The 21,284-nt window shown below is 41.4% G+C and overlaps 1 protein-coding gene across 2 annotated transcripts in view; it reads right to left on the minus strand.

The window, feature by feature from the left end:
- The window catches only part of WASHC4 (WASH complex subunit 4), a 69,892-nt gene extending 49,155 nt beyond the window's left edge, over positions 1 to 20,737 (minus strand). For both annotated transcript variants that reach the window (XM_062202985.1, XM_062202984.1), the window contains exons 1-12: positions 20,607 to 20,737; positions 16,920 to 17,059; positions 13,361 to 13,414; positions 13,214 to 13,279; positions 11,812 to 11,857; positions 11,320 to 11,387; positions 5,789 to 5,871; positions 3,609 to 3,651; positions 3,091 to 3,194; positions 2,382 to 2,502; positions 398 to 521; positions 164 to 291 (exon numbers count right to left, since the gene is read on the minus strand). In XM_062202985.1, the coding sequence (XP_062058969.1) occupies positions 164 to 291; positions 398 to 521; positions 2,382 to 2,502; positions 3,091 to 3,194; positions 3,609 to 3,651; positions 5,789 to 5,871; positions 11,320 to 11,387; positions 11,812 to 11,857; positions 13,214 to 13,279; positions 13,361 to 13,414; positions 16,920 to 17,059; positions 20,607 to 20,667 (1,038 nt within the window). In that variant the 5' untranslated portion in view covers positions 20,668 to 20,737. The remainder of the gene's footprint in view (positions 1 to 163; positions 292 to 397; positions 522 to 2,381; positions 2,503 to 3,090; positions 3,195 to 3,608; positions 3,652 to 5,788; positions 5,872 to 11,319; positions 11,388 to 11,811; positions 11,858 to 13,213; positions 13,280 to 13,360; positions 13,415 to 16,919; positions 17,060 to 20,606) is intronic.
- Between the last annotated feature and the right edge of the window lie 547 nt (positions 20,738 to 21,284).

Here is a 21,284-nt window from a genome sequence, read left to right on the forward strand (position 1 = left end):
ATTTGAAACAGAATTTATGGAGCATTTTCATTTACTATGTTACTTATTTCTGGAAAGTCTGAATCTTAAAACTGAACACTACTACATTTTTTTGATAAATTAGGAATAAAATTCAAAATCTTTTTAATCTACTTAAATTGAAAAATAAGTTTTAGGTTCTTACCTTCTTACAAATGTCCAATAAAGACTTATAAAACTTTTTATCAACAGTTCGAAAAATTTGAAAGTGCAGTACAAAGAGTCCACAAATTCCAACATACTTGTCTCTCTGGTCAATTTCAGAAGGTTCTCCTTATAAAACAACAGCATCAGAGAAAAGCAGAATAATGTACTTAAATTATGCTTTCAAAGAAAAGCAAACTTTATAAACAATAACAAAAATTCCAATTTACATTACCAAGTTTGGCTTCTACATTTGCAAAAATTGAGCGAATACTATGTGCAAATTCTTCAGCAAAAGTGCTATTTTTTGACACAGATACTCCTCCATTGAGAGAATCAAACTGTTGTTCTATACAGGCCTGGATAAGAAAACATTTTAAGAGAAATTGACTCTCTTCACAATAGACTATTAAATCCTTTAACACAGTGTGTGACAGACTTCTACATTCATCATTTTACTGTTACTAAAACTAAATCTCACGACCATGTATCTAAATCAACTAAAGCTCAGGTTCTTAGCGCATTCTAATCTAATAACTAAAGCCTTCTGAATGGAAAATGTATATTTACTTACATTTCTGAGTATCAGTTATATAGAAGCAGTAAAATTCAATCCCAAATCTATAATTCTGCATGAAGAGATACTCACAGTGATCCTCAGAAATGCATAAAAGATATTTCTAAGGATATATTGGAAAGTATTTTTTAATTTCACTTTATACATTAAAAGTTATGGTTTTTTTTTCTTTTTTTTTTTTTTTTTTAAAGTTATGTTTTTGATTTACAACTATTCTAGCACTTGATCACAGCATGCACTTGACCACGGCATGTAAGGAAATATCTCCCGGAAAAAGTAAGTAACAAAAACAAAAAGTCTTCTGAATCTAATGAAGTTAAACTGAAATCAATAAGAGCTGAGATCTGGCAAAACTGTGATCATATATAGACAAAAGATAACCCTGAAACATTTTAAATAGAATATGATGCAACTTCTGGTAGAAATTACCAAAGCAACAGAACTTTCCACGTTGATGGAAATTTTCTATATCTGTGCTGATATGACAGCTTAGCTAGGAACTATATATTGCTTAATATTAAGCACATAAAAGGGCCAGTGTTGTGGCATAGCTAGTAAAGCTGCTGCCTGCCATGCCGGTATCCCATACAGACACCAGTTCGAGACCCAGCTGCTCCATTTCCCATCCAGCTCTCTGCTATGGCCTGGGAAAGCAGTACAAGATGGCCAATTCCATGGGCCCCTGCACCCACATCGGAGACCTAAAAGAAGCTCCAGGCTTTGGATCGGCACAGTTCCAGCAGTTGCAGCCAACTGGGGAGTGAACCAGCAGATGGCAGACCTCTGTGTGTGTGTCTGTCTCTCTCTCTCTCCCTCTCTCTCTCTGCCTCTCCTTCTCTGTGTAACTCCGACTCTCAAATAAATAAATAAATCTTTAAAAAAAAATTAAGCACATAAAATGCAGCTAGTGAGACTAAGAAAGTGAACTTTTTAAAAATTTGACATTAGTTAATTTAAATTTCAAAAGGCAAATGTGTGGACCCAGATTATGCTCTCTGAGCCCAGACTTTTTTTAAGGTAGTCTCACAAATCTGAATCTCCAGGTTAACAAACACAATACTTAACACAACTGCTTAGATCTTAGTTTTTTTTTTTTTTTTTAAGATTTTTTTTTTTTTATTCATTTGAAAGAGAGTGATAGAGAGAGATAGAGACAGAGAGAGAGAAGCCTTCCATCCACTGGTCCACTCCCCAAATGGCTACAACGATGGGCTGGGCCAGGCCTAAGCCAGGAGCTTCATCCAGATCTCCCACACAGGGGCATGGGCCCAGGCACTTGGGATATACTCTACTGCTTTCTGAGGCCATCAGCAGGGGATCGGAAGTGGAGCAGCCAGGACTCAAACCGGCGCTCATATGGGATGCTGGCACTGCAGGCCGGGGCTTTAACTTGCTGTGCCACAGAGTCAGCACCTAGACTTTAGTTCTTAATTCCTATTCTTTTATATCATTTCTAAATTACTACAGTATTTTTGTTGCTACTAGACACTAAAATAAATCACATATTTCAGTACACTGACAAAGCCAAAGCACTTTTTAAGGAAAATCATATTCAACAGCACAAAGTGGAAAAGTTCTGTAATTCTAAACTGGGTCAACTAATGTGAGCCCATTTGTTGCAGCCTGATATAACTCTACTTACCTGGAATATCATTCCATCAAGTAACTGCCCTTCTAGCTTCAGCAAGAACTTCTCAAATGGCTTCAATTTTTCTTCCTGAATTCCAAATTTTGAAGGATTGTGATGGACAGATTTCAGTAACCTTGCAGAAGACAAGGAGAAAGAACTTAAACCTACTTACTACTTAATGAATTCTCAAATTAAAAACTTCCCCAGAAATCAAACTCTCATATTCATGATTTTTGTTTGACTCTACATGTCTAAAATTTTGAGCGAAGCAATCCTAAGAGTCAATTTTCTTATATCATCTTACATTCAGGTGCCTCATGCACTGCACATAACAGGTATTTAGTGAATACTTATAAATCGAATATAACAAAATTGTGTGTCTATGCTTTCATTATCTATTGTTATCTATGTAATAAACCAAGCTCAAGAGAAAAACTGTCACTTGAATAGAACCCAAGGGAAAAAGTAAATCTGGGTTCTAGGGTAGGCAAATTAACATTCTACTACACTTATACATGTATATCATATACTCTCAAGCCAGTATCCCCTGAAATTAAAGAACTGTTACTGTCTTCATAAAGACACCTGACATGACCTCTTCTATATACAGATCACCAGGTCTTCTGAGAGATTACATTCATTTTTTTACTTTTTACTAATACTAACATATTAACCATACATACTAAAAATATTTTACTTAAAAATATTTTAGTTGGCATACCTTTTGTACATAGTCCAGTGGTCTTTCAAGGTGACATGATTATCAATGATTTCATCGAGGGTGAGCAAAACTGTTAGCAGTTCTCCCAAGTGCTCATACATAGTCTGTCAAAAAACCTTTAATGATTATCATTTAGTCACTCATTAGAAGCCCCATGTGGATATTTTAAAAGAACCCATTTGGGCTAATAACTAAATTAATTAAAGCTGGGGGATAGATTAGTTAACTAAGCTAGAGGATTGATCCTCAAATGGATTATTATTAGCTTTTGACCATTATTTCTTTAATAGTGACACTGCAGATTTGATTCACTCTTCAAGGAGATGATTTAAAGAATGTGCACTGGGCCACTAATGAGGAAAACCAAGAGTGACATGGACAATGATCAGGAATGCTTAATCAACTTTACAGAAAAAAAAACAAAACCTTTTAAGAGTCTTGCTATAGTTGTTGTATTCCCCAAACACTGCAAAATAAAATACAGTAGAAAGTAGTTTTACAAGTTAAATTACTTTTACCTGAAAATGAACTCCAGTTGTCTCTATAATTTTGGGTGCAATCCTATTAAAAAAATAAACTGAAGTTTAAAAAAAAAATTTTTAAGATTTAATTATTTGAACGGCAGAGCTACAGAGAAAGAGAAACAAAGGGAGGTCTTCCATCTGCTGTTGCCTATACCAACTCATGGGAGATACAATGCCATGTGACCTATGGAAAACTTTACCCATTTGAATCTAAAAGATGTATCTTGGAATGTAGAAAGAAAAACAAAGCTGATATTTATCGTATCTTTCTAAACCACTGATTTTTTCAATTATTTAGAATCTTTGTCATCCTACACAAACTGTTAATGGGAACTAGTCCTCTCTCCAGTCAGGTTTCAGTACTCACCCCAACTGAAAAACCATACATACTAAGATTATGCCAAAATCTAAGGTCACCAGAAAAATTCAATTTTACTTTTATTCGATTTACTCAACAAGTCATGTAAGATCGTGTATTAAAACATGATTCCAAAAGACAGAATGCATATTTTTAAAAGCTAAACACAAAATTCACATAAATGTTATCTTCTCAAGGGGGCCTTCTCAGAATCACACACAGGTACTGCAGGAGGTAGGGGAGTTGCGCGGTCATTCTCTCTTGCCAAGACAGCTCTCATGAAAAGACAAAACACAGGGGTCAGCGCTGTGGTGTAGTGGGGTAAGCCGCTGTCTGCAGTTCTGACCTCCCATATGGATGCCAATTCAAGTCCCAGCTGCTCCACTTCCAATCCTGGGAAAGCAGCAGAAGATGGTCCAAGTGCTTGGGCTCCTGTACCCAACGCGGGGGCCCCAGATGAAGCTCCTGGCTCCTGGCTTTGGCTGGCCTAGCCCTAGCCATCTGGCCATTTGGGGAGTGAACCAGCAGATGGAAGATTCTCTCTCTCTCTCTCTCTCTCTATATATATATATATATATATATATATACACACACACACACACACATATATATATAATTCTAACATTCAAATACATAAAATAAAAAGACGACATAAACTGAGAGGAAAACCAGAAGAAGAAGAGTAAACCACATCCTCCGGTTTATGAAGAGCTGAGATACGACATGCTATATAGTAAATAACCATCAGTAAACTGGTAACCAAAACAACAGTGCCGGCTGCTCAGGGATCCTGGCAAACTACTCCCCTGGGTCTCAGTTCATCTCCTCCCACTGTGAAGAACCCCCAGTCACACACCTAAACCAAGTTATTGCAATGATATAATTAAACTGAACGTGTAAAAGCTTTAAGGGTAAAGGAGTAATCAAATGTAATGTATTATTTTGTGGTAATAAAAACAGCAAGGACATTCTGAAAACTTAATCATTTTTCTTCACCTAGGGTTGCAGTCTCCAAACATCAAAATTCAGAATGACAAATTTTTTTGTGTCGACTTTTTAGCTTTATCTCCTAGAATTTTGATTTTTAAGAAAAGTCTCGTACGTTTTTATTAAGGGAAAGAAAAGAGAGATAACATGGTACATGTACTAATTCCATATTAGGTTTTTTTTCTATATGGTCAAATTTCTTTAAGATTTTTCTGTCGGGCCAGCACCGTGGCTCACTCGGTTAATCCTCCACCTGTGGTGCCGGCATCCCATATGGGCGCTGGGATCTAGTCCTGGTTGCTCCTCTTCCAGTCTAGCTCTCTGCTGTGGCCTGGGAAGGCAGTGGAGGATGGTCCAAGGCCTTGGGCCCCTGCACCCGCATGGGAGACCAGGAAGAAGCACCTCGTTTCTGGTTTCGGATTGGTGTAGTTCCAGCCATAGTGGCCATTTAGGGGGTAAACCAATGGAAGGAAGACCTTTCTCTGTCTCTCTCTCTAACTCTGTCAAATAAAAAAAAAAAAAAATTAAAAAAAAAAAAAAGATTTTTCTGTCAGTAGATAATGGGTTCAGTCACCATCATTAACCTAGGTATTAGATATATATATTTAACATATATATAGATAGATAGATATTGAGTAGTGTTTGAAACATCACAAGTGTTCAAGGAATGCTGAAGGGATGAATAAGTGAATAAAAATGATTTCAGAATTGCTTCTCAGCCTTTGGCCAAGATCAAGTGTAAAAATGATTTCAGGTGATTATATAATTTTAGAACAACATTTCCTACAACTCTATTATAAAGGCAAAAACATTTCTAAAAATCCATTACTTGTTACTGATATAGAGGGCGGCCAACTGATGGACTACGTTCATCACCACTTCATAGCACCTGGTAACGAAACAGGACAGTTCCTGAAATGACAAGGTGAATGTAGGTTACAAAGTTGCCTTTTAAATATCACCATTTCTGACTGAATTTTACAGCAATAATTCTAACAAAAAACAAAATCATTTTTCAGTCACATCTCTAGCCGCCAACTTCAAGCAATCAATATTTAACACAGCTTCTGCAACCCTGCTCATGCCCAGGGTTCTTACTGCATTTCATTCATACTTCATGTTAAGTCTGATGTTTTAGCTACTCATATAACTCCTTATGGCAGGGACTATCTCATTCCTTTGTGCACTGCCTAACAGTAGTTAACACCAACCATTTCTCAGTAAATTTCTGTTCTTAGATGAATATCTTTATGGATGAAGGTGCTCAAAGACTGCCATTGTATAAAGAATGTAAGAGGAATGAGTTTGCAGAAGTCACTTTGAAAAAAAAGGTTACAATCAAATAGCTTCAATTATCTTTAATCGTATCTATAAACAGGTGTGGCACATAGCAGATGAAATATCCATTATCCCAGAGATATGTTTGTCATTTATTAACTCACATCTACCATGTCCCAAGTCTTCTGCAATTTTTCAGAAGCTCTCAACTTTAAAATGTATAAAGTTTGTAAGTAAAACATTTGAAAGCCCATGAAACCTACAGCTATTCTAAATGTTAAGCCTTTTGAGGGCAGGAATTTGCAGTCTTGTGCAGTGTTATTCTCTGCACCAATAACAGTTTCTAATTTATACTAGGCTCAAAAACATAACTGGTCCAATATTTAAAAATGAAATGTTTATGCAGCTGTGCTATCCAAAAACAACTTAAAGTTTTTGACAATGGAAAATAATTCATTTTGATTTAACTTAATCAGCTATCGTTTTACATGTCTTAATAAACTTCTAAAAGTTTAACAAGAGTAAAAAACAAAAAATGCAGAACACAGAGCAGGCACAAAATAAAAAGGCAGAAAAACCCAGATGTATTTAAAAACCATCAAAGACACAATAAATTAACCACTTAATAGACTGAGGTTATCAACTGTAATAAAAGCATCCTTTTGGAATGAGTGCCTTCATTCACCCAGATACAGCCATGTATCTCTTCTCCATAGGGATATGTTTTGAGAAAGATGTCTTCAGCCAGCTCCCCTGTTGTGTAAACAGACTATGCTACACAAGACAATTATGATACCATTAAGGGACAAAATCTATGGGACTGCTCTCATACACGCAGTACATCATTGAGCAAAGTGTCACTACACAGTGCATGGCAGTATACGCAATTTCAAAGAAACACAACTAAATCATAACATTTTGTGACACTGGAAGTTTGAAAGAATGGAAAAAGACAAATGTCAACTGAAAGCAACAGCAACAGTATTACTTTCAGATGAAAACAGACTTTATTAGGATTACTGTAGTTATTTACTATACAGGGTGAATGCCCCTTATCTGAAACATTTGGGATCAGAAGTATTTTGGATTTTGGAATATTTGCACATACATAATGAAGTATGTTGGAGGTGGAACCTAAGACTAAACATGGGGATGTGAGGGCGATCTGGCTGCGACATCTGTCACCCCATTGATCGCCAGGGTTGATTCAGCTGATCTGGCTGGCTAGGCGGGTGTCCCCTTCCTCCCTCACCACTCCATGTGCATCTCCCCCGAAGCTGCGTGCTCGGTCGAAGAGGATGACCTTCCCCGCTGGAGGAGGACCGGTCTTCTGTCACGGGTATACAAGCAGCTGCGCTCCCCTGCTAGAACCTCCAAACTCTCAAGACTAAACATGGAATTTATGTTTCTTACACTCCTTATAGCCTGAGGGTAACTTTATACAGTATTTTTATTCATTTTGTGCATGAAACAAAGTTTCGCAGCATGAAATTTTCCCCTTGTGGCATCCTGTCAGCAAACAAAGTTTCAGATTTTGGTTCACTTCAGACTTCCTATATTTGGATTAGGGATGCTCAATCTATGTAAGTAACACATTTGTGCAATTATATATAATATACATAATTATCACAGCTTAACAGGGTCACCAAATAATGATAAAAGGTTCTATTTATCATGAGTTATTAATTCTAAACTTACACATACTAAGTATAAAATATTCTTAAAATAAGAAATATAAAAGTTAAACTGAAGATTAATTTGACACATTCATTGGGACCCTGTAAGCTACATTTCTTAGACACCATTATTCCTGACAGGTTCTGCCAAAATGTGGCACTAAAGGGAGACCAAGAGGCAGGGAAAGCACATCTACGTCTTGCTGTTGCTGATCAACACAATCCAGGCAGGCACAGCTCACCCTGACTCCAGCAGTGCAGCTTGCGCCAGCACCAGCTTCCTGCAGCAGCCCAAAACCAACCATAAACCGCCCGCTCAGAGTGTCAGTCCCCGGGGATTCCTTCTCCAAGCTCCAGATTCTGGCAACCCCAACCTTCTCCCTTTCGCTCCCCAGATGAGGAAGTATGTCTGCTTCCTCCAGAATACCTCCGTGTTTTCTCAGCTCTCAGTTCTCCAACTCCTGTGTAATCAACTCTGTATTAAATTTCTCTCCTTTTATAAAACAATCATTATTGTGTTTATTTAAGGTATACAATTCTTAAATTACATAAAAACAGTAAACAGGTTACTATAGTGAGGCAAATTAACATGTCCATCATCTCACATGGTTACCTTTTTTTGTTGTTAAAGATTTATCTATTTATTTGAAAGGCAGAGGCAGAGGGAGAGAGAGAGATCTTCCATTGTTGGTTCACTCCCCAGATGGCTGCAATGGCCGGAGCTGGGCAGATCCAAAGCCAGGAGCTTCTTCTGGGTCTCCCACATGGGTGCAGGGGCCCAAGGACTTGGGCCATCTTCTACTGCTTTCCCAGGCCATAGCAGAGAGCTGGATCGGAAATGGAGCAGCCAGGACTAGAACTAGTGCCCATATGGGATGCCAGCACGGCAGGCAGTGACTTAGCTACACCACAGTGCTGGCCCCTACCTATCTTTAATTTTGTGGTAACAGCACAGGTGAAATCTGCTCAACAAGTACAAATCCCAAATGCAGGACAATTTTAGTATCTAAAGTTTTTATGTTGCAAATTAGAGTTTCAACCTTGTTATTCCTAGTATTTGCTACTTTATTAATGGGCTTTTTGTTACTATAAATACCTGAAACTTATGAAGCGGACTCAGGCTTTCATAAACAACCCTCTCATGAGAACTACCTTCTAAGTGTGCATTCCAGCAACTTAAGGACCTCCTTCTAGGCCCACCTCCTATATAGTGTAACTGGATTACCTTTCCATCCCATTAGTAACACTAACAAAAGACTTTGGGTTTAAACTTTAAACATCTGTATGGGTTCTGTGCAGCCATATCCTGTTCAAACCAGAGCAGCTACTTTGTATACTCTGACCTCCACAGCTTTTAAAATATCTTCTATAATTTGTTTTCTAGAGAGGATCTTGAATTCACATACTGTATTATTAACAACGTGACTTCAATTAGGTAAATTAACAAGCAAAAAATAGTAAAGAAGTGTGAACGTTATTGTGCCTGATTTGATGACAGTTATCAAATCTTGTACTCAGAAATCAGAAGGGAGGCGGGAACTACACTTGTGCTTTCCCTATCTCCAATGCTTGCTTTTTTCCTACTGTACATGCATTGTTTTTACTACAGCTGGGGAACAGCAGTTATTGTTGGATAAAATTAAGTAAAAGAAAAAAGTCTGCAGTCATGAAAGCATATATAAACAAACGTTCTGTTAGATGCATCAAATGCTGCTTTTTATTTTTATTTTTTTATTTTTTGACAGGCAGAGTGGACAGTGAGAGAGAGAGAGACAGAGAGAAAGGTCTTCCTTTTGCCATTGGTTCACCCTCCAATGGCTGCTGTGGCCGGCGCACTGCGCTGATCCGAAGCCAGGAGCTTCTCCTGGTCTCCCATGCAGGTGCAGGGCCCAAGCACTTGGGCCATCCTCCACTGCACTCCCGGGCCACAGCAGAGAGCTGGCCTGGAAGAGGGGCAACCGGGACAGAATCCAGCGCTCCGACCGGGACTAGAACCCGGGGTGCCGGCGCTGAGGATTAGCCTATTGAGCCACGGCGCTGGCCCCAAATGCTGCTTTTTAACAACTTTGTTGGGGCCGGCGCTGTGGTGTAGTGGGTAAAACCACTGCCTGCAGTGCCAGCATCCCATATGGGTGCAGGTTCCAGTCTCAACTGCTCCACTTTCGATCCAGCTCTAAGCTACGGCCTGGGAAAGCAGTGGAAGATGGCCGAAGTCCCTGGGCTCTGCACCCATGTGGGAGACCCAGAAGAAGCTCCTGGCTTCAGATTGACACAGCTCCAGCCATTGCAGCCAACTGGGAAGTGAACCAGCAGATGGAAGACCTCTCCCTCTCTCTCTCTGCCTCTCCGTCTCTCTCTGTGTAATTTTTCAAGTAAATAAATAAATCTAAAAAATAAAAAAAGACGTTGCTCAAGAAAAAGCTTAATCCACACCATTAACTTTTCCTGATATAATTTGTCTTTTCCTACTGGTATGAAGTTAAATGCTTCCAAAGGCAAGATGACAGGCCTGGCATTTTGGCAAAGCAGGTAAGCAACACCAGCATTCCATATGGGTGCCGGTTTGTGTGTGGGCCGATCCAGCTCCCTGTTAATGGCCTGGGAAAAGCAGAAGATGGCCCAAGTGCTTAGACCCCTGCTACTGATGTGGGAGACCTGGAAGAAGCTCCTGGTTTCAGTCTGGCCCAGCCTTGGCCTTTCTGGCCATCTAGAGAGTGAACCAGCAGATAAAAGATATTCTCTCTGTCTCCCCTCCCCTCCCCTCTGGGTCTCCTTCTCTCTCTTCAACTCTTTCAAATAAACGAATCTTTAAAAAAAAAAAAAAAAAAAGCGGCCAGCGCCATGGCTCACTAGGCTAATCCTCCACCTTGCGGCGCCGGCACACCGGGTTCTAGTCCCGGTCAGGGCACCGATCCTGTCCCGGTTGCCCCTCTTCCAGGCCAGCTCTCTGTTGTGGCCAGGGAGTGCAGTGGAGGATGGCCCAAGTGCTTGGGCCCTGCACCCCATGGGAGACCAGGAGAAGCACCTGGCTCCTGCCATCGGATCAGCGCGGTGCGCTGGCCGCAGCGCGCCTACCGCGGCGGCCATTGGAAGGTGAACCAACGGCAAAAGGAAGACCTTTCTCTCTGTCTCTCTCTCACTGTCCACTCTGCCTGTCAAAAAAAAAAAAAAGCAAGATGAAATACTGTCCATAAATGAAATTACACAAACTTATTTTTATACCCATTTCCCTAAAAAGGCAAGTACATCTTTCAAGAGTTATGATTTCCTAAACTATAATCCAATGTCAATTAGTGTCTTACCCTCCGAGTACACATCCTTAGCATCTGAAGGTTTCAGAATTTTAAAAATTATGTAATGTACTGAAATTTTTCAAAAACCTCAATAGAAAGTAAAATTCAGTTACCTGTAAGAATGAAATGAATCTTCCCATTTGAATCTGGCAATCACCTTCCACCATGCTAGAATCTGTAGCTTTAAAAGACAACATTTAGAATTTTATTTATATTTTTAACTTAAACTCAATCAACACTGAAAAAGTGTTTTTCATTAGAACATCCTCTAAAGTGGATAACATTAAAAACGAAATTTTTACATGCAAGAGAAAAATGAGATAAATTAATCACACAATTAAAAGTAACTACCTGCTTCATTAATGAATTCAAAGAAAAATCTCATCTGGTTACAATGCTTTCTAACTTATGGAATATCACAAATGAAGCCATTGCTGCTCCACTCAGTTTTTTCCACCCATTTAACCAAATATACAAAAAACTGGAATGATTATTTCTCACACTAATACATTATATAATCATGGCAGCGGTAGTACTATTATTTTTTGTTCATTTCAATCTCAAAAAAAGGCATCACATTACAATTCTCAAATTTTAAAACTTACCTCCTTCTCCATAAAACAAGAGACCATTGTAAAATTTAGTTTCAGCCTGTTAAAAAAAATTTTAAATAATTTCAAAGATTGTTATTGTTTTCAAATTGCTAGTCTCTCCTATTTCTCTATACTTAATAAATGACTATCATTTATATACAAATTCATTAAATTCAAAAACTGCTTACAACGTAAGTAAATTCATTTTATCTTTAAAGTAACCAAGATATAACTGATATGCAAAGAGGTATCTGGCTCCTTCAGCCTTTCCTTTATCTTAACTGATCACCCCCTTGGTCCCAGATCCTTCCATTAGTTCAGGGAACAGAGAGCAACCACACAGCATCAAAGAGGGAAAAAAGATGCTTTACCATTTCTACTGGAGTTTTAATGGCTTTTGAGTAAGGATAAACAAAAGCACACATTAAATATGCACGGCTTTTTAAAATTTCAGTTCTATATACAAAAGCCCATGTGGCAGATCTAGATTCAACCAGTTACTACCAATAAAATGTTTCGCAAGTGGCAGCTTCTCTAAGGCTCAATTTCCTCAGCTATTCCTCATGTACGCTCTGGGTCACGGTAAGCATGAACTGTGTTTCTGGCACACAGTACATATTCTTTTTTTTTTTTTTTTTTTGACAGGCAGAGTGGATAGTGAGAGAGACAGAGAGAAAGGTCTTCCTTTTTGCCGTTGGTTCACCCTTCAATGGCCGCTGCGGCCGGTGCATCTCGCTGATCCAAAGCCAGGAGCCAGGTGCTTCTCCTGGTCTCCCATGGGGTGCAGGGCCCAAGGACTTGGGCCATCCTCCACTGCCTTCCCGGGCCATAGCAGAGAGCTGGCCTGGAAGAGGGGCAACCGGGATAGAATCCAGCACCCCAACCGGAACTAGAACCCGGTGTGCCGGCGCCGCAAGGCAGAGGATTAGCCTGTTAAGCCACGGCGCCAGCCAGACAGTACATATTCTATGAATGGCAGTATTACTATTAACTGCATCCTTAGTATTACTATTACTTTAAGTAAATCATTCAATAAATATGTATTCTACATTGGGCATATATAAGCTTATGTTTTATTGAAAGAAAAATTTTTTAAGGGGCAGAGAGACAGCTCTCACTGCCATCCACTGGTTCACTGCCCAGATGTTAACAATGACTGGCCCTGGGCCAGGGCAAAAGCCAGGAACACAATCCAGGCCTCCCAAGTGGCTAGCAGGAACCCAGTTACTCAAGCCATCAGCACCGCCTACCAGGGTCTGCATCAGCAGAAGCTACAGCAAGGAGCCAGAGCTCAGCCTCAAACCCCAGTTCTCTGACGCGGGGCACAGGCTTCCTAGCTGCCACAGCACTTCCAGGTACAGAACTGGTTTCAATGATCTGTTTAAAGTTTTAAGACAATCATACAAAGTCTTACCTCATATTTTAATTTCTTGATTTCACAACAAAGTGCAGCATAAACAGTGATGACTTTATTTAAGACCTAGTTTCATGAGAAAAAACATTTTTAAAAAAGCAAATTTTAACAGTAAACTAAGACATTTTTAGATTAAGGATTCTGTACCTTGTTTTCAGTCTTTATGAGTTCCAAAAGGGAAGACTGTTCATAAGGCAAAAGCTATAGAAACAAAGGGAAAACAACAATTATTTTTTTTAAAAGTCACCGAAATTTGAAACATACAGATTGAGACAGCTCTATTCTATTAAACTTGTTTTAAGATACTGCACTCAGCAAGAGGACCACATCAACCATTATGTCCAAAGCCACCTCACTAGGCAACACAATAAGGAAACCAAACAATCTCAGCAAGACGTGGCCCCAACATGACACAGTCAAGCTGCCCTCTAAGGTGTAAGGTTGTTCATTATGAGTGCAGTGCTAGAAAACGCAAAGTAAAAAGGTAATACCAGTATTACTAAGCTTCATTAGTTACAACCATCGTAAAAGACCTTGCATGATCTTGGAATCTGCTATGCAGTCATATATTTAATAAGGTATTATAATTAAAAGGATAAAAATAAGGGATAAAGAACAAGTATCTTTTCAGAAACACAACAGTGTCCAGTTTACTTACCTCCTAAGGCTAGCTCAATTTCCACTTCTTTCATCAAGGCTTTCTGATCCTCATCTATAAGTCATAGCTTGATTAAGTGAAATCTTAAGTTCTCTTCTGGTTACATGCTAACAGTTTCCAAGAATGTATGCTATATACACCCTTTCTCATTAGATTGTAATTTCTGTTTACAGAGATTTTACCTGAGTTTGTGATTTTCCCAAAATACTAAGCGAAGAATCCTGCGTAAGAGCAAATAGAGGGGGCCAGCGCTGTGGTGCCATAGGTTATGCATCTGCTTGAGGCACCAGCATCCCATAGATGTGCTGGTTCTAGTACCAGCTGCTTCTCTTCTGATCCAGCTCCCTGCTGATGGCTTGGGAAAGCAATGGATGATGGCCTCTGCACCCACACGGGAGACAAAGACGTTCCTGGCTCCTGGCTTTGAATCTATTCAGCTCCAGACATTGTGAGCATTTGGGGAGTGAACCAGTGGACAAAAAACCTCTCTGCTCTCCCTCTTTGTAACTGTCTCTCAAATAAATACATCTTAAAAAAAAAAAAAAAAAAAAAAAAAGCAAATATAATTCCTCAACAATGGAACTACAAAGAGGTTCCTGATAAAGCAAATGGATGTGCATGATAAAAGAACCCTTCTGTAGAAGATTGTGAGAGATGATTTTGTTTCTTTACTAAAATAAGAGTTGAGGCAAACACACTTTTATGACCAAAGGGTCCTTTATAGTCCAAGAGCAAGTCTTTAAAAAACCTCCAAAGTTGAAACAAGTCAGGTTATTCATAGAAATAATGCTTTAAAAGCCGCAAAGCTTCATTCAAATCGTTTTAACATTTATTTAGTTATTTATTTGAAAGTCAGCATTGTAGGGAGAGAAGGAGAGACAGAGACAGAGAGATCTTCTATCCACTGTTTCACTCCCCAGATGGCTGCAACAGCCAAGGTTGAGCCAAACTGAAGCTAGGAGCCAGAGAGCTTCACACGGGTTTCCTACAATCATATGCTATAAACATCCTACAGACTATAGACTGGAAGAGAAAATCTATCAATTCTTTTTTTTTTTTCTAAAGATTCATTTATTTGAAAGTCAGTTACAGAGAGAGGGAGAGACGAGATTGTCCTGGGCCAGGGCCGTGGCACAGTAGGTTAATCCTCTGCCTGTGGCGTCAGCAACCCATATGGGCGCTGGTTCTAGTCCCTGCTGCTCCTCTTCCGATCCAGCTCTCTGCCATGCCCTGGGAAAGCAGAAGATGGCCCTAGTTCTTGGGCCCCTGCACTCACATGGGAGACACAGAAGAAGCTCCTGGCTCCTGGCTTCCGACTAGCATAGCTCCGGCCGTTGCAGCCATCTGTGGAATGAACCAACGGAAGGAAAACCTTTCCCTCTGTCTCTTGGTCTCACTGTCTGTAACTCTACCTCTCAAATAAATATATAAAATCTTAAAAAAAAAAAAAAAAAAAAGAGATCGCCCATCTGCTGGTTCACTCCCCCAATGGCTGCAACAGCCAGTGACTGAGGCCAGGAGCTTTTTCTGCATCTCCCACATGGGGAGCAGGGGCCAAACACTTTGGCCATCTTCTGCTGCTTTTCCCAAGCCATTAGCAAGGTTTTGGATCAGATGTGGAGCAGCTCAGACTCGAACTAGTGTCCATATGGGATACTGGCATTGCAGGTGGCAGCTTTACCCACTATGCCGCAATGCTGGCCTCTGTCATTTCAATTCTTATGTTGTCAGAGAATGGTCAGAGTACTACACCCTAACAGTCAATCAATATACAGTTACATCAATAAACTTTGGCTGTAATCTCTAAATTGGGCCAATTCAAGATAGAAATGTTTAGGTATAAAGGACAGTTATTTATGAGCAGTAAAAAGTTTCAACAAAAGAAAGTTAACCTCATTCTCAGTCCTACAGCTTTTAGAATAAGGATCTTCCTTGCTGAAATTGGTTAGGACAGTACATGGGGCATAATACTGCCATTACTGAAAGCCAAAACATATAAACATCCTGTGATAAAATGTCTCATTGGCCCTACGCAAAAGAAAAGAAACAAAGTGCTGACATATGGTCCAACACAGATGAGCTTTGAGACAATATGCTAAGTGACAGAAGCCAGCCACAAAGGACCACGTATTCTATGAGTCCACTTACAGGAAATGTCCACAGAGACAGAAAGTAGAGGCCTGACGTTGGCTAGGGCTGGTAAGTGTTGGCATGGCATGTCTTATGGAAGCGAGGGGACTACTAATAGGTACAAGATTTCTTTTTTTAGGTGGTGAAAATGTTCTCAAATTGACCATGTAATGGTTGAACAATTCTGTAAAAACATCAAAACCACTGAGTTGTACAATTTGACTGGATGAACTGAGTGATATGTGAATCTCAAGAAAACCATCTTAACAAAGTCAATGTGTGTGATCCCAGGACAGTGTCAAGTATGTGGTAAGTGTTCAGAAAATATTAGTTATTATTTAAGCAATAATAGACCATGGTTTCAGTGACAGACTAAGAACTTTCTCAACGGAAACACAGTAAGAATGATTTATTTTATACACATCAAAAAAGTACTCACACATCAAGATCACCCAGATAGCAGGACAGAACTTTCTGGAAATTATGAGAATATACTACATCTTAATTGGTATATGAGTTACATGGGTATGCATGTCTGGCAAAACTCTTTCACCAATATTCTTAAAATCCATGCATTTCAATGTATGTAAAATAACCTCAATAAGAAACAAATAAAAGCCTGAATATTCTATCCAGCTGTCCTCATCTTCTTGATAAAAAACAAAGGCCAGTTTGAAAAGTTGGACTTTGTGCCATTCTTTAACAATAAAGGCTTTGAGTCTGTATCATTCTTTAAAAAAAAAAAATAGCAAATTAAAAACACCTAGGTGGCTTACAGAAAACGAAATTAAAATCTTTTCCAAGTTTCTTTTAATACTTAGATTTCAAGTAAAAATATTTTGCCATTTAAAAAGCTGCTTTGAGGATCTAGTTTGTCCTGAAAACATAAACATAAGTAGAAAGAAATTTTAATCAAACCTTTAATGCTATAGGATCAAGATTGAAGTCCCAGACGTCCCCAATAGAATCATCAAGCGCATCCTCAATTCTTCTCAGTTGCGACGTATACTCCTCGAGAAATTTCCCATAATTCTTAAGCTGGACTTCAGCATGAATTTCTAAATTTAAATGTTAAAATGGCATGTGGTAAGTTCAAGAAATGAGTTACAGAGCATTTACTTCAAATAACCTCAAAAGTCACAACAAAGCACTGTTAATTATTACTCTGGAAGGTATGAACTTCTGAAAAACTTCAAAGTTAAACAATAATTCAGCTTTCCATCTTCTCCAAATACATTAAATAATGTTAAAAGCAGTAGCCCATACAACCCATTACCATATAACTGTCTGAACAATGCCTTAGATAACGTAATGTCTCTATGTTCTAGTTCTAAATGACTTTATTACCCTCGCCCCAAAAAATACGCAGGTGTAAAAATCTGTGTTGTCGGCCAGCGCCGTGGCTCACCAGGCTAATCCTCCACCTTGCGGCACCGGCACACCAGGTTCTAGTCCCGGTCGGGGCGCAGGATTCTATCCCAGTTGCCCCTCTTCCAGGCCAGCTCTCTGCTATGGCCCCGGAAGGCAGTGGAGGATGGCCCAAGTCCTTGGGCCCTGCACCCGCATGGGAGACCAGGAGAAGCACCTGGCTCCTGGCTTTGGATCAGCACGATGCGCCGGCAGCAGCGGCCATTAGAGGGTGAACCAACAGCAAAGGAAGACCTTTCTCTCTGTCTGTCTCTCTCACTATCCACTCTGCCTGTCAAAAAAAAAAAAAGTAAAAAAAAAAAAATCTGTGTTGTCACAGAACTAGTACTTTAAAATGTTGCTTCTATACACAGTAAACTGCTTCGATAAACTAACCTTTGTTAAAATGGAGGTTTCAGATCTTCAGCATGACAATAATCATTCCCATAATGCCTAAATTTACCAACATATTTATTTAATCATTTAACCATACTCAGGCCAAAAGAGCCAGGAATGAACATTGGCTATGGAGCCTGCGATGTGGCACAGCAGGTAAAGCCACCACCTGCAGTGCTAGCATCCCATTATGGGCGCCAGCTCAAGACCTGGCTGCTCCATTTCTGACCCAGCTCTCTGCTAATGCACCTGGGAAAGCAGCAGAGGATGGCCCCAACTCCTTGGGCCCCTGCACCCCTGTGGGAGAGCCAAAGAGGCCTCATGCTCCTGGCTTTGGCTCTGCCCGCCCGGGCTATTAGGGCCATTTGGGGAGTAACCCAGTGGATGAAGACATCTCTCTACCTCTGCCTGTCTATAATTCTGCCTTTCAAATAAATAAATATTTAAAAACAAATAAAAACAAACATTGAATACAGAATACTGTCCAGATATGGACAGAATTTACACATTAACAGAAGACTATTTAAGGAGTCATTGGAAAAAAACTGGATTTTGGGGCGGCGCCGTGGCTCACTAGGCTAATCCTCCACCTTGCGGCGCCGGCACACCGGGTTCTAGTCCTGATCGGGGCACCGATCCTGTCCCGGTTGCCCCTCTTCCAGGCCAGCTCTCTGCTGTGGCCAGGGAGTGCAGTGGAGGATGGCCCAAGTGCTTGGGCCCTGCACCCCATGGGAGACCAGGAGAAGCACCTGGCTCCTGCCTTCAGATCCGCGGCAGCCATTGGAGGGTGAACCAATGGCAAAGGAAGACCTTTCTCTCTCTCTCTCTCTCACTGTCCACTCTGCCTGTCAAAAAATAAATAAATAAATAAAACCTGGATTTTAAAAATGACTATTCATCAAAACTAATGAAAGTAAATATTTCACTTTACACATAAGAATTCATTACTTATTCCCAAAGGCAACAAATTCAACTCCAACCAGTTTCTTTTTTTTTTTTTAAGATGCCCATATGGGATGCTGGCGCTGCAGGTGCCGGCTTTACCCGCTATACCACAACCAGTTTCTTTATGGACATGACTAACTTTATTAAATCTTTGTCGTCTAAAAAAGAAAAAATTTTCTTCAAATTAGGGCAAAGCAACTAAGAAAGTGTGCTCTGACTCATGCTGTATCAAAGTACAAAGACTTAATCCTTGATCCTCCCTCTATTTGCAGCCGGTTCTCAATCAGGTGAATCCACTTGGTTCAGTAAGGGTCTATCTCACGATTGTAACATTAATCTTGGCCAATTTGGAACACATTTAGTCTAGATGTGATTCCAAAAATTAACGGAAAGTAGATACAAAACAGGTGAACACTCTTCTCTTTCCTGCAGCTAACATAAGAATAGTGAAGATTCTCAGAACCCTAGGGAAATGACCAGCCAGAGCTGCACCTGACCAGCAAATAAGGGCTTAAAGACAACACCAGAGAACAGGCTAATAAATCACTCTTTCAGAATCTTCTAGAGGATTCTCAAGGAAGCGAGCAACAGCAAACCTGAATTAACATTAAAAGTCCTTGCTGATGGGTGGTTGGAAAATTCACAAAAAGTAAAACTGAGACTTGAAATAAAAACTACATAGCAATTCAAGAGATGCCAAAAAACCTATTTAACAAGCTTACCTCTCCCTGTAGCCTGCGTTCTGGTCTTTTATCTTTGCATCCCTAACACCCTGCACAGCCTCGCTATGTAGAAAATGTCTGCTGGGTAGATCAGATCCTCCTACCCTGAAGTCCATCCAATTTCCAACCCAACTAACCAATCTGTTCCAGCGTTTCCAATCCACTCGAATAAAGGAGCTCGGTGCCTGAGGTGCAGCACCCTCTACAACAGTAAACACAGAATCCTCTCCACAAGAGTTTACCACCCCCTACATTTTTTTTTTTTTTTTTTTTTACATAAAGTTGCAAACCATCCTGGATGTAGCTCACCCTTGGCTACTAAAACTTACATGTAAGTGTGCAGACGTTAGTCTTTGCAAAATCACGCACAACTCATCTCGAATTTTAATGACATTCCAACTTTGAGACAATTATGCATCAAAAATTCACAGACCGCACGCCCCGAATTATCTAACGCTAGTACAGATACCATGACAAAGATCAGACACAAATTGCCAATTTGCATTCATCTCAAGTAGCGTTTCATTAAATTATCTCAGTTTAGCCTCCACACTGAGCTGAAGGAAAATGACTGTTTTCTTTGGTTGGACTCCTGAAAGTTCAAATTAGACAATTCCATTTTATGAAGCGAAATTGGAAGCTTTTGGGTCAGATCTGAAACCTTTGCAGAGCCAACGGCAACCGCAGGACATCACCGAAAGACACCGCTTAGCGAAAATAACATGTCTGGGAGAGGATAGAAATGACGTCCAGGTGCGGAGTTCTTTCGCTCGGGATTTTCCACGGCTATACAATCGCGAGCGGAAAACACCCGAACTTCCCAAAGTTGGACTGGGAGGAAAAGAAGACAAACAGGAAACCGAAACAGGAACGCGGACACCAGCCCCTTCCAGCACCGACGGCTCCGGGAAGCCAGCGCCGCGAGCAGCCCCGGCTCCCCCGGGGGCTGCGGGGCCTCCCTGGGCGCGCCCGGCCAGCGCACCCCAGACACACCCGAAGGCCCCGCCCGTGCCGACGGGGACCCCCGACCCCGACGGTGAGGCCGGAGGGCGCGCCCCTCTCCCATCCCCAGGGATAACCCGACGGCCGCGCGCAGGGGCGCTCCCGGGCAGCCCTCGCCCCGACGCCGCCTTACTCTGCGAGCCGTCGTCAACGCGGTCAAACTCCCAATCTGGGGACAGAGTCTCCACCGCCATCACCCCGGCGCCTCCCACAGACGCAGCCCGACCAGCCCCGCAGCGACAGCGGCCTCACCCCGGCGCCTGTCACCGCACGTGACTTCCGGCCGCGGCCCCGCCCCCGCGCGCGAGGGCCGGCCCGGAGCACCGCCCCCTCCGGCCGCGAGGGCCGCTGGGAAAGCGAGTCTTCCGCGGGGGCCGCTGGGAAAGCGAGTCTTCCGTGGGGCCCGGACGCGGCCGCTAGGGTGGAGGTACCCGAGCGCATCCTCCGCCCGGGGTTCGGGCCTCGTCACCGTTCCCTGCTCTTCTGGTGCCACGTCGTCGGCGCCTTTAATTTCGCCCTGCGGTGCTGAGGCAGTTTTTCGTACGTGGGAAGAGTTGCTCCTCGGTCACAGCGACAAAAGGGCAGAATTAAAGGGCTGGGGGCTGCGCAGGCCTTGTAGGCTTGGGGGATGGCGCAGCCCAGGCTCCTGTGAGCCCGCGTCGCCAGCCCGCGAGCACCTGACTCCCTGTGACAAGATTGTGCGGATCGTTGCCTTGCGAGGGTCGGAACTACTGCCGCCCTCCCCTGGGAGCTCGCCTGCCGCCCTCCCCTGAGCGCCCGCCTGCCGTCCTCCCCTGAGCGCCCTCCTGCC

The sequence above is a fragment of the Lepus europaeus genome, chromosome 10 (genome assembly GCF_033115175.1).
Source record: "Lepus europaeus isolate LE1 chromosome 10, mLepTim1.pri, whole genome shotgun sequence".
Taxonomy (NCBI): Eukaryota; Metazoa; Chordata; class Mammalia; order Lagomorpha; family Leporidae; genus Lepus; species Lepus europaeus.